Source organism: Mustela erminea, chromosome 15 (assembly GCF_009829155.1).
Source record: "Mustela erminea isolate mMusErm1 chromosome 15, mMusErm1.Pri, whole genome shotgun sequence".
Taxonomy (NCBI): Eukaryota; Metazoa; Chordata; class Mammalia; order Carnivora; family Mustelidae; genus Mustela; species Mustela erminea.
The window spans coordinates 76,283,042-76,296,831 of NC_045628.1; the positions used below are offsets into that span (position 1 = coordinate 76,283,042).

Consider the following 13,790-nt stretch of genomic DNA (forward strand, 5'->3'; position numbering starts at 1 on the left):
GGCCTTTTCCTGAGGCAGAAGGAGCAGGAACCATTCTGTCTAAACACTCCTTCCAACTCCACACCTTTTTCTGCCAGCGTCCCCTCCCCTATATGGTTTTATTTGTTTTGAGAGAACGAGAGAGGAGGGGAAGAGAGAGTGTTTGCAGATTCTATTAATCTGATGGCTCAGGCCCACTGTCACTACTGTTTTGACACAACACCCAAGGTAGCAGGGGAAAGTTTCCATCAGGCCCTTCTACACGATGGCGCACCATCATGGGGAACCAGCCCCGCCGTGCCCTCTGGCAGGCTGCCAGGTAGCCCTTTTTTTTTTTTTTTTTCCTTTCTAGTTTTTTTAAAGACATTTTACAGCCTTGATTTGCTTTTTATTATGGCTCTCCCTCTTTGTTTCCTAACTTGAAATGATTCAATATTCTGTACAAACAGATTCTAATCAGAGTTAGCACGTGCAGTCAAATCCCATTAAACAGATAAGCAGAGTCCCCACCAGAAGTGCTCAGATTTCATCATCCAAAATAGAAAAAAAAGGAGGGGGAGGTTAGTCTCTGTCGTGAGACTTTGTAGAGATTTCGAGAGCCTCTTTTCCAGGTAAATGTGCTTTCATTGTAAATCGATACAGACCTTCATTCCCAGGCATGGCTCAGTCTCAAGTAGGTGGCTATTGGGTATTGGGTGCTTGGCTCACTGCGGCGCACCGCCACCCACCCCCACCCCAGAGGTCCTCTTTGAAGTCTGCTGCCTGCTATCAGTGTATTGGGGTTCATAATAAAACAGGCGAGCTTCATCCCAGAACACATCCAGGGGTCGTGCAGATGCAAGGAAGTTACAGGGAAAGACAAAGATTGTGATAGAAGTTGGATTTGTTATTTCATTGCAAGATTTTTTAAAATGGTAAAATTCCAAGAGTTCCTATAGTTTTAGCATCAAGACATCCTGATGATCCAAACAAACCAGAATTTATGTCAAAAATGTATTATAAAATATGCCCCTCCCTTTTCCCCTCCACCAAAGGACTGGGCGCCGCTTCTCTTGAAAGCTAATTTTTCACTTTCTCTTGGTGTCTGACTTTGTACCAGTTTGATTCAGAAGACTCCCAGAGATTTCCTCTAACCTGTGACTCTGAGCCAGACTCACTCTGTGAAGCATGATGATAAAGGTTTGGGACAGTTCCTTGGGAACAGAATTCATCCTGTGTGATGGGTTGAGTTCTGGTGTGGTAGAAAGAGTGGAGTGTATCTGGGTTCTGATCCCAGGTCTCCTGCTTTCTCTGTGAGTTTGAGCAAGGTATTTGTTTTTTTCTGAGTCTTGGTATCCTTTACTGTAAAATAATTTTTGAAATGGGCATTATAATGCCTGCTTCACTGAAAGGGGACAGTGAGAATTAGTTGGACTGTGAGAATTAAATGTGTATGGCCCCTCCCCTCCCCACTCCAGCCCAGGCCTGGCACATTACTAGTAGCTCAGAAACAGCCAGTTTCCTTTAAGCCAACCAAGAGTCAGGCTTTAGCAGAACAGAAATATTGAAAGAGAGATCAGTTTAATATAATTTATTTATTACAGGATGAAAGGCGAGCCAGAAAAAAGAAAAAAAAAAAAAAAAACTCTTTATCCTGAGATTCAGCCTATGAAGTAGACCATCTAGTATTTTTAGAAATCATTTAAAAAAATGAGAAGTCTTACTGGATATCTCGAGGAAATGTGGGTATCCTAACAGGCACTCAACAGATGGTCAGTTTCCAGAAAGGCTCAGTGAAGTGTTGAACCTTTCTAGAATGCAGCTTCAAAGAATACACAGACACTAACCATCAGCGGCTGAAGCTCACCCAGCTGGAAGCTTCCTTCTGATTCCACCAGAAGCAACCACCCACCCTCTAAAGAAAAGAAAGTGTGAGCTCTGCATTTGAGGTAGGGGGAGGGGAGAGGAAGGCAGGAGGACTGAACATAGTCTGAAAATCAGAATTGTTCAAAGCCAGCACTAAGTAAAAGCACAGGGAACACAAAAGGTTACCTTTGGGTGCACTGTGCTCCTCATTTCCTGTAAAAGGGAGCCAAAGGATTTATGAAGGTGAGTGGGAACCAGGTTCAGAGATTAGGATGCCAAAGGGAGCTCTAATTTAAATGGTAATTGTGCACCATGCACTTTGAGCGCTTAATACATTTTGGTGTGTGAGGAGAGTTGCTTGCCATATTTTGGAAGGAAGTTTTATTACAGAAAGGGCTAAAAACAAAACAAAACAAAACAAAGGCAGTAACTCCCCAGTGCAATAATAGAATTGGTGTAGTGACTGTTTGAGAAGCCTTTTTCTCCTATATGCAAAGAAGCACTGAATAGTAATAATCTCTCGTATGTGATGATAGTACATGGATATTATGTTGCATGTAGGGTAAGGGTTAATGCACAGATTCTGGAATGAGCCAGAACTGGTGACAAATTCTGCCTCTGCCATTTACTAGCTGTTTAACCTTGGGTAATTTACTCAACCTCTCTAATCTTTAATTTCCCTGTTCCTTAAAGGGAGGGGAGGTGATAGTACCTACTTTTTAGATAGTTATGTGGATTAGTGAGAGAGAGAATTTAAATCACTTATTCTGGTGCTTAGCATGTAGGAAATACCAGTATAGGAGAGTATAATATTGCATGGTGTAGATTACAATTATTCTAGCCCATGGCTGGTTAGCTTGTCTGTGAGGACCCCAGTCAAGATGGTAGCTTTGACCTCAGTGTTGGCTCTGCCTCTGTCTGTGGCCCCAGGCTGCCATTATCTGTCTTTCCTCACAGAGGAGACAAATATTTATGATTGTGAAGGGAATAGGGCAAATCCATCACGACTACAGGAAAAATCAACCCAAAGCGTTGTCCGTCTATGGAGGGTGGCATTTTCCCATTACGTGTGGAAAGCAGCAGCCTGGCTGCTTCGACCAGAGTCCCACAGACAGCTCCTACCTGGGGTTTAACTGACACATCACATGTAGGGTCTCAGTGTTGGATATACAATTGGCTGTTTTGTTTTAACGTGTTTATTATCAATTCTAGTCCAAAACTAATTTGTTTCAACTCCAGGGCAATTGACAAGATGACATGGAGTACACCCTAACCCCGGAAATTTTTTGCCTCTCAATGGTTATAAATACCGCCTTGCTATTGTATTTGTCGCGCTGTATGCAAATGGAGGTAGGAGTCCGAAAGCTCATTAGGCAAGGGACAGAGGCTTGGAGCATGGAGAGACCGAGTGGAGCTAAAGCTGATAACGGTGGCCTTGTCCAGAATAGTGCCTGGGAGCTTTCTTATCTCCCTTTGGCAGGAGGTGCTGTGGGCTTCCTGTGCGAAATCAGGAGTGAACGCTGCTTTCCTCTTGTTGTTCGGCTTCCTCCCCCCTCAAGACGGTTCCCAGCACAGTGATTATCTTTGCATCTTCAAACATGGCACAATCTACTTCCTTAAGAGCTTGATGTATTCTTAAGGCTTAGGCAAATTCCCCTCCCCCTAAATCTCTTTTCAAGTGCTGTTATATAGTCAGGCTCCTAAATGACATTCTATTTTTATGGTTCCAATTACAAAGAGGGAAAAGAAAAAAAAAAAACCACAAAAAACAAAAAACAGTCCCCAAATTAGAAAATGGCCACAGACTGTCCTTTGCACTGGGAGGACCTTGCCTTGAGGCTACTGTATAGCTTCCATACTAGGGCTTTTGCCACCAGCGGCCGCCCCTCGGGGCGGGGGGTGGGGATCAGAGGCAGACAGCCCCTCATGAACTTGGGCAGCGGACTGCACTTCCCTCGGAAAATGCCTAGACTCATTGTACTCCAACATATTTCTTTGCCTTTCCTGCAGACCAAGCATATGCAATTAAGATCTCTGAGGCATCCGTTTATCTTTTTCACTTCTGGGGGTGGGGGGGAAGAACACAATTAAAAGCATCTTTTCCAGATACGAGAGAACCTCGGCTGTTTGACAGCACAAGGCCAAGTACACACACATGTGTCCCATACAGGTGTGCACATGTGTAATGAACCCCATCTACATGTAAGGCATATGTGAGCTGATATATTCATACGTGTCCTGAGCGTGTGTGAAGGATGGGAGGTCAAACGGAGGTTCAAGGCATGGATGGAACAGTCCAGAGAACAGACAACGAAAAACAGCAGAATGATTTAGGATTGCAATAACATTACCAATGTTTCAAGTGAAGGAGACAGAATATAATTTCTCTTGGGTTCATTTTCCTCTACTAATCAATAACAGTTTAGACGTTCACTTATTTTACCTGATGACTGGAAAGAATATCTATAGAAATTGCATAAATTCCTTAAGGAATAGCCAGTCCTTATTATTCTTTCTTAGTTTAAATTTTATAATCTAACTGTAAAAGGGAGACATTTTGCCAACATTTGGGGAAATCTGATATATGGAGCGGGTACAATGAGGTGTCATAATGGCATTGTTGTCATCTTGGAAAATGTGCATTCTTTTAGAGATATGTGCTGACGTATGTAAGGGTGACATGACATCTGAGATTTGCTTCCTCGACTTACTTTATTCTCTTGCTATCATCTTATGCAAATCATGATAGCCATTGGCTGCCTAGGATCAACTGCTCGCTCTCTCTGGAAATTGGGCTGTGAAATCCCTCTTGGTTTGAAAATCCCCATAATCTGACCATGACAAATACTCATGAGAGCCCAGAAGGCTCTCTGCTCACCACAAATTCTACGGAGGAAATGGACTATGAATGGCCCTGAGTGTCAGACAAGCACGCCTGGGCTTTAAAAAGTTCAGTACAGTTGCTGGAGCTTTGGGAGCAAAAAGGATTCCACTAAAAACCAGAACATTCAGAGTTTGGTCTGAGAGCAACTTTGTAGGTGTTGAGATTAATAACTATTTCCACCAAAATTTGAGTCATAAACCATATGAAAACAGAAGCTTGCTGAAAAGAATGGGTGTTTGAGAGAACATGCCAACTTCTCTCTTTAAAATGTACTCTACCAGCTGGTTTTATATAATAAGAGATCTAGTGGACTTTTAGAAACAGAAAAGATCATTTTACAATTAAACACTTAAGGTCTGAGCAGTTAAAGGGCTTCTCATGATATCCCAAAACTTGGAAAGAAACAGACAGAATGTAGTAACTGCTTCATGCTCTGTGTTTCCATATACACTTGATTAGCCCTGGAAAAAATTAGCTGTATAATGGAATATTCTGATTAAAAGCCGACTTTTTATAGATATGAAATGCTATTATTTCCTCGAGATTTCCATTCATTAACATAACATCCCCCCACCTCGTGTTTGCCTGTTTCCTCCACTAGGAACTAATTAAAATCTAGATATTAAATTTCCTAATTTTTACTTAGTATTTAACCTTTAGAACAGGAAGGATATATGGAGATACACTGGTGTGGGCTGCTTTCAGAGCAAGCAAAATATATTTTCTATTTCTAAGTTGTGGAGATGACTCTGCAGGGAAAAACCTAAGGAATACAAGAAAGCATGTCTTGCTATCTTTGTTATCTCAGGACTTACCAGTGACTTTTATTTCACCTGTCACCATGGACCATCATGATAAATTATTTTATCATAATAAATTATTTTTAAGCAAATTACTTTATTTAAAATAATTTATTTTAAATTATTTTTTTAAAAAGGTATGACTTTTGCTCCAATAATGATAACATCATGATAAATAATAACATCATGATAAATTATTTTTTTTTTTAAAAAGGTATGACTTTTGCTCCAATAATGAAGAGTCTCTAATCCTGGATCCTGACAGCAACCTAGGAAACAGGATCGAGAGCATCACTCAGCGGACGGCAGTAATAGAAGGAAAGAATAAGGTATTGTCTGCAAAAATAAAGTCTGGCATATTTATTTTATTTTTCAAGATTTTATTTATTTGTGAGCGAGAGCATGAATAGGGGGAGGGGCAAAGGGAGAGGAAGGGAGAGAGAGAAGCAGACTCGATCCCAGGACCCCAAGATCATGACCTGAGCTTAGCTGACTAAGAGAGATGCTTCGCCGACTGAGCCACCCAGGTACCCCTGGGATATTTATTTTAAAAACAACACACTTTGCTTCCAGTTCTGGGTTCACTAGAACCAGAAGTAATTGAAGTGCTCAAACAAAAATTAGGGAGAAAAGACGAGATCTGAGAGGTGTCTTTGTGGTCTTTTCCAATGGCCCACCAGTTCCCAAGGCTTGAGTACTAGGTCCTAATGGATTCAGCCCTGGCTGAATATCAGGATACTCCACCAATTATTATGACGCTTGAATCTCTGGAGTAGAGCTTGGGGTTCATGAAAGTTCCTGGGGAGGGAACTTTCTAGCATGAACCCAGGACTGAGAATCTCTGATATACTTAAAGTAGGGTGTCGATAAGCAAAAGCTAGTATAAGACTTAGGGTTAAACTGGAATGTTTTCCATCTCACAAAATAGCTTGTTTTCCCTCTGTCTTTGCAAGGGCAAAGCCTAAGTCAGGGTAGGCAAAACCCATACAGTGTATCAGGTTTCTGTGACCTAAGGAATACAAATCAAAAGCACAATGAGATCTTGCCTGACACCTGTTGGAATGGCCATGGTCAAAAAGACAAGAAGTCATAAGTACGGGCGAGGGTGTGGAGGGAAACTTTGTGCACTGTTGGTGGGTTGTAAATTTATACAACTGTTATGAAAAACATGGAGGTTTTTGGAGGTTCCTCAAAAAACTAAAAGTAGAACTACCTAGAACCCAGCAATTCTCCTTCTGAGTATATATCCAAAGAAAAGAAAAATACGAACTCAAAATTATCTGCACCTTCATGTTCATAGCAGCACTATTTATAATAGCCAAGTTATGGAAGCAACTTAAGTGCCCATTGAATGAATGAATGATGGATGAATGAATGAATGGAGAATGTATGGTATATAGACACACAATGTAATATGACTCAGTCACAAGAAAGAATGAAATCTTGCCATTTGTGACATGGATGGACTTTAAGGGCATTATGTTAAGTGAAAGAAAGACAAATACCATACGATCTCACTTATATGTGGTATCTAAAAGAAACAAACCCCCAAGCTTATAGGTTACAGAGCACAGATTTGTGGTTGCCAGAGGCAGGGGGTGTAAGGGTTGTGAAAAATAAGTGAGGGGGGTCGGAAAGTACAAAGTTTCAGTTATAAAATAACTAAGTCCTGGGGATTATTGTACAACATGATGAATATAGTTAATATTACCGAATGGCATATATGAAAGTTTGCTAGGAAAATAGATCTTAATAGTTCTCATCATAGGAAAAAAATTTGCTTTACTATGTGTGATGACAGATGTTAAATGGACTTATTGTGGTAACTGTATTGTAATATGTACAAATACTGAATCATTTATGCTGTCTCTGCATTTGAAACTAACACAATGTTATATGTCAATTACACCTCAATTCAAAAAGAAGAGACTTCTAATCAGAGGGAAAAAAAGGTTCTCTGACCTAATGGGGTCAAGCAAGCCTCTTTGCTAGTACTCCTTTCAGTGTTAAATAATTTTTATTGAGATATGATTGACATACAAAGAGCTGTACAAATTTAATGTGTACAGTTAAATAATGACTTTGGAGATAAATATACACTCATGAAACCATCGACACAGTCAATGCTACAGACTTATCTATCACCTCCAAAAATGTCCTCCCACTGATTGTAGGAATGTGAATGAATCCATGATAACACATAGCAAAGGTATACAATACAGCATTCTTCACTACAAGTACTATGCTGAACAGTGGATCTCTAGGACTTACTCATCTAGCATCACTGAATCTTTGTACCCTTGACCAATTTTGGAAGATTCAACTTAGCTTCTAGAAAAAGGTGCCAAGAACTGCAAAGCACTGAGATTATACCCTGCTTTCAGGCTAACAGCTAGCCCTGTCCCAATTGTAAGCTTGGTGTTGAAGACCTGCTACTTACTGGTCAGATACAAGGACTTTATTACTCATAGCAAATCTCTCAGACTTCATGTTAGCCCTGGGCCCCTTGCCTCCGAGTGTCTGGGTAGAAACTGTGCAGGTATTGGATTTGCACAGCAGCTGGGGGACCCTGAACTTTGGGAACCCACTTTTTTTTTTTTTACAATGGGTGGCCTTTGGTGCCCCTCTTGCCTGCCATGCGTTCTCTGTTTCCCTGACCTCCACTGAGCCTTAGCTAATAGCTGATGCCTTGTGAACTGGACATATCTCGTGGACCTCAGACTTTTCTTTGGTTGAATTTGGGGGAAATACACTTTAAAATCTCCTATTATCAGGCATAGGGGTAGTGCTGCTTTAAAAAGTAAAAACCTTTCAACCCCTTGCCAAAATGTCTGTTTATATGTGCATATGTTGACTCTGAGTAGCTCGGCTCATTAGTATGGGTGCTATCTACTGGAGTGTGGTTATACTCATATTATCTGTGTATTCAGCTGTATTTTTTGCATTTGGAGGCAACAAAGTGGATGGCATCATTCCCCCCACCCCCACGTCGGATTGAACAATGATGACAGATAACATCTGAATTCCTCGTTCTGTAAAACTTTTTGACATATGCTCATATCAACATCATTCTGGCCAGCCAGAGTGGCTATCTACTTTTTAAAGATAAGAAAATCAGGGGTGATGAGAGGAATTCAAAGCCTCACAGCCTAAATGTGGCAGACGAAAAACTCAAAGCAAAGTCTTCCTAGTCTCAAAGCCACGGCTCTACCAACTAGGAGCAGAGATTAAAGTGGTAATGATTTGCCTGAAAATATAAACAATCGCTTGTCATGGATTTATGAAAAGGTTTTCTGACTACCGCAGTGGTTTACAGCTCTTGTTCTCTAATACAAATGAACAGTAGTTTGAAATGTCGCATGTTGGGTAACCACTGGCGAGAGCAGTTCAACGAAATCCTTAGGACAGAGGAAATTCTATGAACTTGAGAGTTTAATTTGAGTGACAGTACATGTTTTTCCAAGAAAGGAAATGCCTCGCAGTAGAAGGCAAGTTAGTTGTCACAGAACACTAGAAAATGTCAAGATGCCACTGAATGTCTCAGTTTGTTTTACCTTCTCCTGACCACATCAGGGAGATGTACTGTTAATTGCTGTATATTAAAAAAGAATTTATGAACCTAATTCCAATGGTAAGTTTTGATTCCATTCTGGCTTCCCTAGCCCCAGAAATTACAATAGAAAAGAAAGTGGAAAATGAAAAAGGCAGGGGAGGTTTCGGATTAGCCTGAAACAGAAAGTAGCAACCTGACTCCATACAGAATTACCTGGAAAGCACAGAGGGAGTGAAGTCACACAACCTGAGTGAGATAAGGAACTTCCTTGATTTTTTTTCCACACGGCTTGAAACAAGTTTATTGTCTTGTAATTCTGTAGTTATGCAAAGGTTTTAAACAGAGACCTCTAGACGTAGCGGGCACATATGTCGGCCTGCAGCCAGGAGCCCTGGGGTCCAGCTCTGCCATTTCTGTCTTGTGTAACCACCGGCAGATGAGTCCCTCTCTCTGAACCTGTCCATCCTCCAAATGATGGCGCTCATAATCCTTGTCCTCCCTCATTTGCCCATTCTTGTAAGCATGATTGTCATCTACGCCCTAATGCAGTTCCCAGACTGATTATGATCAAATGCAATTAAGACTGTTTGGGGTGCCTGGGTGGCTCAGTGGTTTAAGGCCTCGCATCAGGCTCTTTGCTCAGCGGGAGCCTGCTTCCTCCTCTCTCTCTGCCTATTTGTGATCTCTCGTCAAATAAATAAATTAATTAAATCTTAAAAAAAAAAAAGGACTTTGTTTGATAACTCTCTGCATTGAAAAGCTTTTAAGACTGTTTCTCAACAAAGTTGATCTCTGTATATATCATGTATATGTGACATAGCCTCTTCGAAGCTGGAGCGGTAATAGATTTTCCTTATTCATTTCAAAGCCTAAATTTAGAAGCATTTACCACTTCTACAATTTGGACATCTATTAATTTATCTGTGTACATAGGGAAAAATCTATGAAGATGACAGATGGGAGTTTGGCTGTTGCAGAATTATTAACAGTGGTCATGCCTTTACAGTTACAATTTTTTTTAAAAGATCTTATTTATTTATTTGACGAGAGAGAGATCACAAGTAGGCAGAGAGGCAGACGGAGAGAGCCAGTGGGAAGCAGGCTTCCCACCAAGCAGAGAGCCTGATGCAGGGCTCGATCCCAGGACCCTGAGATCATGACCTGAGCAGAAGGCAGAGGCTTAACCCACTGAGCCACCCAGGTGCCCCATGCTTTTACAATTAAAACTGCTTTTCTTTTCTGTCCAACTTTAGGAAGTATATTAAAGTCCCAGCTTAGACTCTAATGACTGTTTTAGCTACAGTCACATTGTTAGTGTGCACAGTGACGCCCCCCAGATCAGGGGAATAGAGATCCTACTGGGGCCCCCCATTAGATTCTAGGAATTTCCTTTTTTTTTTTTTTTTTTTTTTTGGTTTAACTCATAAAAGGGAGCAGAGGACAATAAAATTTAGTTTCCTCATTGGCAAGTTTTGGCCTCGATTTGTAAAAAATGAGTCATCAATTGGAGTTGCTAATAGCAAATGTGGAGTTTTAGTATTCTTTAATGGCGTTGCCAGACTATTGGGTTTGTAGCTATGGAGTCGGAAGTAGAAGGAACCCTGGGTTAGAAAAAACACTCAGGAAATACATATTACAGCATTCATTCTGTGAGGCGGGAGAATTGTGACAATTTTAATGCTTTAGCAGCATTTCCATTGAAATCATTCTGATGTTCCCTTGAGGAGTGTTAACATACAAGACCAATCCATGACAGAGGCCTTAAATCTAATGACAGAATTACATCTTGTGTCTCATTTCCCACACTCCTCAATTTTTTCAAATTCTCACGTTCTATTTTCCCATCACTTGGCTCAAAAATGTGCCACCCGAGGTTAATTTTAGTTTCTTCCATGACCTTTATAGATCTATTTATGTCTGCCTGACACACTTGAAAGGAAACGATATTAGAAACATCCCGAGATTAAAATCACGGGTCCATATTTAGACCTTTTAAGACTCGTTCTGGAAATTAGGCTGAATTACACATCATCCCCTCCATTCTGATCCGCGAGGTTGAAACCACATTGTGGTAGGAAGTTACTAATGCTTAGGGAAAGGGAAGGAAGGAAGGGGTATGAATAACTTCCCAACTTACAGTACCTGACAACAGATTTCATCAGCATCCCTGGATCATACCAAAGAACCCGGAGAATGACTTTCAGGGTCTATTTCTAATATCTAAATCCCTGGGGTCCTGGCAGGGCAAGTCAAGGCACCCCCGAAGTGTAGGTTCAGAGCTAAAAAACAACTAGGGCAAATGAAAACTTCTAGAACGAAGACAAGTAGCCTGTACCAAAAGAAATCCTGGAGAATTTCTTTTGGTACACCTTCTAAATGATTATAATTTCAAACACACGTAAACGACTCAAATTCTTGGCACTTCCTCTTTTAAAGTATGAAGTTAATATTTGGTGTTCCATCTGTAGGCTGTTTTCATTTTTTCACCCTTTGAAACAACAGTATTTGGTTACGAGCTCTGAGGAATGGATTTGTCCATTTTACTCGGCAGACTTCAGTGTTCAGCCTTGCTGTCTTACGAGAAGTTTTCTCCTGTCCTGAAAAACCACACTCACCTACAACTCACACTTGAGCTCCTTTCTCTGACCCTATAGTGTTTATACTTCAACTATCAAATAGATATCTTTTGTTTTTCATGAAAATATGTTTTAGTTTCTAAGTTTAAAACCTATGCTCTGGAAAAAGAAGAGCTCTAGAAATATTTAGCGAAATTGATCATAGATATTAATTTCCTCTTTTAAATTTCCTTCTTTAATTATGACTTTTTCATTCGTCCATCATATTCTCAAAACTTATAACAATGTATCAGTTGAAAAATAGCTTATGGCTTATGTGAAGTAAATTAGAAAGAAACTAGTATTTCTGTACATACTAGCATTTTAGCTTATGTGACCCGTCTCTGCCAATTTCAGGATGATTCTTAAGAAAGAATTCAATGAGAAGAGTAGATGGAACTCTACCAATAGATGTGTGCTATCCAATCTGAAGAGTTTTAAAGCAAGAAGCAGTCTCATGTAGAGATCAAGGGTAATATACGTACCTCACAGGGCTATAGGAAGGAAGTCAAGTCCCAGCTTACACTATAATGACGCTTTTACCTACAGTCACCTAATTAACCTGCCCAGCAACAGGTTAGATAACGCCTCACACGCTGTCTGGTGCATAGCATAGCAAGGGCTACCTAAAGGCACCCAGAAACAAAGAAATAATGTAAACTCTGATCACTGTCATTTTCTCGTACAATTTTAGTAGAAACTTGGGAGAGGTGAGTTTTGGAGAAGGCTTGCCTCTGGGTAAGCTCTTGGTTTGGGAAGGGGCCATTCAAGCAAAATAAGAGAGATTTAAATGTATTTGTCTCTCACCTGTGACCTGGACCCCTTTCAGGTCTAGGTATGTCAATTTCATTCTCCGATTATACAAAAGTTCTGAACTCTCCCAGCTGTTGGAATCATCCCAGATCTCCTGCAGAAGTCTTAGTTGTGGCAGTTGTTCATTTCTGAATTGACTTTCCCTTTTCATGCAGCCCAGTGCTGGTGCTTACTTGCTTTGAGTCCAGTGAAATCAAAGCAGTTTTAACAGAAATGCAGATGCCAGACTCTTGGGTGGCTCAGAGGGTTTAGCGTCTGCCTTCAGCACAGGTCATGATCTCAGGGTCCTGGGATCGAGTCCCGCATCGGGCTCCCTAGGAGCCTGCTTCTCTCTCTTCCACTCTCCCTGTGTGTGCTCTCTCACTCTCTCCCTCTGTCAAATAAATAAATAAAATCTTTAAAAACAAAAAAGAAAGAAATGCAGATGCAACTTTCAGATTCGGGCAGTAGCTGTCCCTCCTGTCAAAATCCTCCGGAGAAACAGAAATGCGTTTCTCCTTATTTACTGAGCAACAATACGAAGAATGTAGATAAAACTCTGTTGAGACCCCTGAGGATAAACATGGGCGAGCTGACGTCATCAGAAAAGCAGTGCTTGAGCTGGGGGCCTTCATGGGTGTGCCTTGGGTCTGCGCTTGTTGCATACCACTTCCAAGCATGTGAACTCAAACTTGCAGAGACCAAATAAAGAAGTCAGAGTCTGACTTGATGGTCTGAATTGTCCCAGTGGTGACGAGCTAACACTTCCTTTCACATGGTTCCCTACAAGCTTCTCTTCTAACTACTACCACGGCTCTTAAGTGGTAGGTGTAATAATTGAAAGAAATATTCTGGCTAGCATTTCCTTGTATTTCCCACCTCTCATAAAAATGATTAATTAACATAGGGAAAGAGAGCCCCGAGGTCTTCTATGATCTCCTCTATTGGTCATTTGCCTCCACGTGTGTTTTTCTCTGCAAAAGAGAGAATAATATGTATTTGATCTTTAAGCGGGAAAGTCTTCTCTGTCATCTTAAAATAGTCCTCCAAGGACTATTCAAGGTTAAGAATAGGGATTGTGTCACACTCACCATCTCTGTTTCCCCTACAACATCTGCTCAGTGCCTTGATACATGCTCAATAAATGTCTGCTAAGTTGAATGAAACTTGTCACATACTGCAGACATTTCATTTCCGGTAATTTCAATAACTCAGGACAAATGAGAAGATGCAATTAAACAGATCCAAGAAACACAAGAGGAAATAATCATGTAATGTGCATGATACCGTAGTGAAAATTACAGAGAATTTGGAGAAATAAG

At 40.7% G+C, this 13,790-nt stretch overlaps 1 protein-coding gene across 1 annotated transcript in view; it reads left to right on the forward strand.

Moving 5' to 3' along the window:
• Positions 1–13,790, forward strand: part of FLT1 (fms related receptor tyrosine kinase 1) — a 174,610-nt gene that overhangs the window by 76,711 nt on the left and 84,109 nt on the right. Inside the window, exon 11 of the mRNA XM_032314380.1 lies at positions 5,723–5,837. Within this exon, the coding sequence (XP_032170271.1) occupies positions 5,723–5,837 (115 nt within the window). The remainder of the gene's footprint in view (positions 1–5,722; positions 5,838–13,790) is intronic.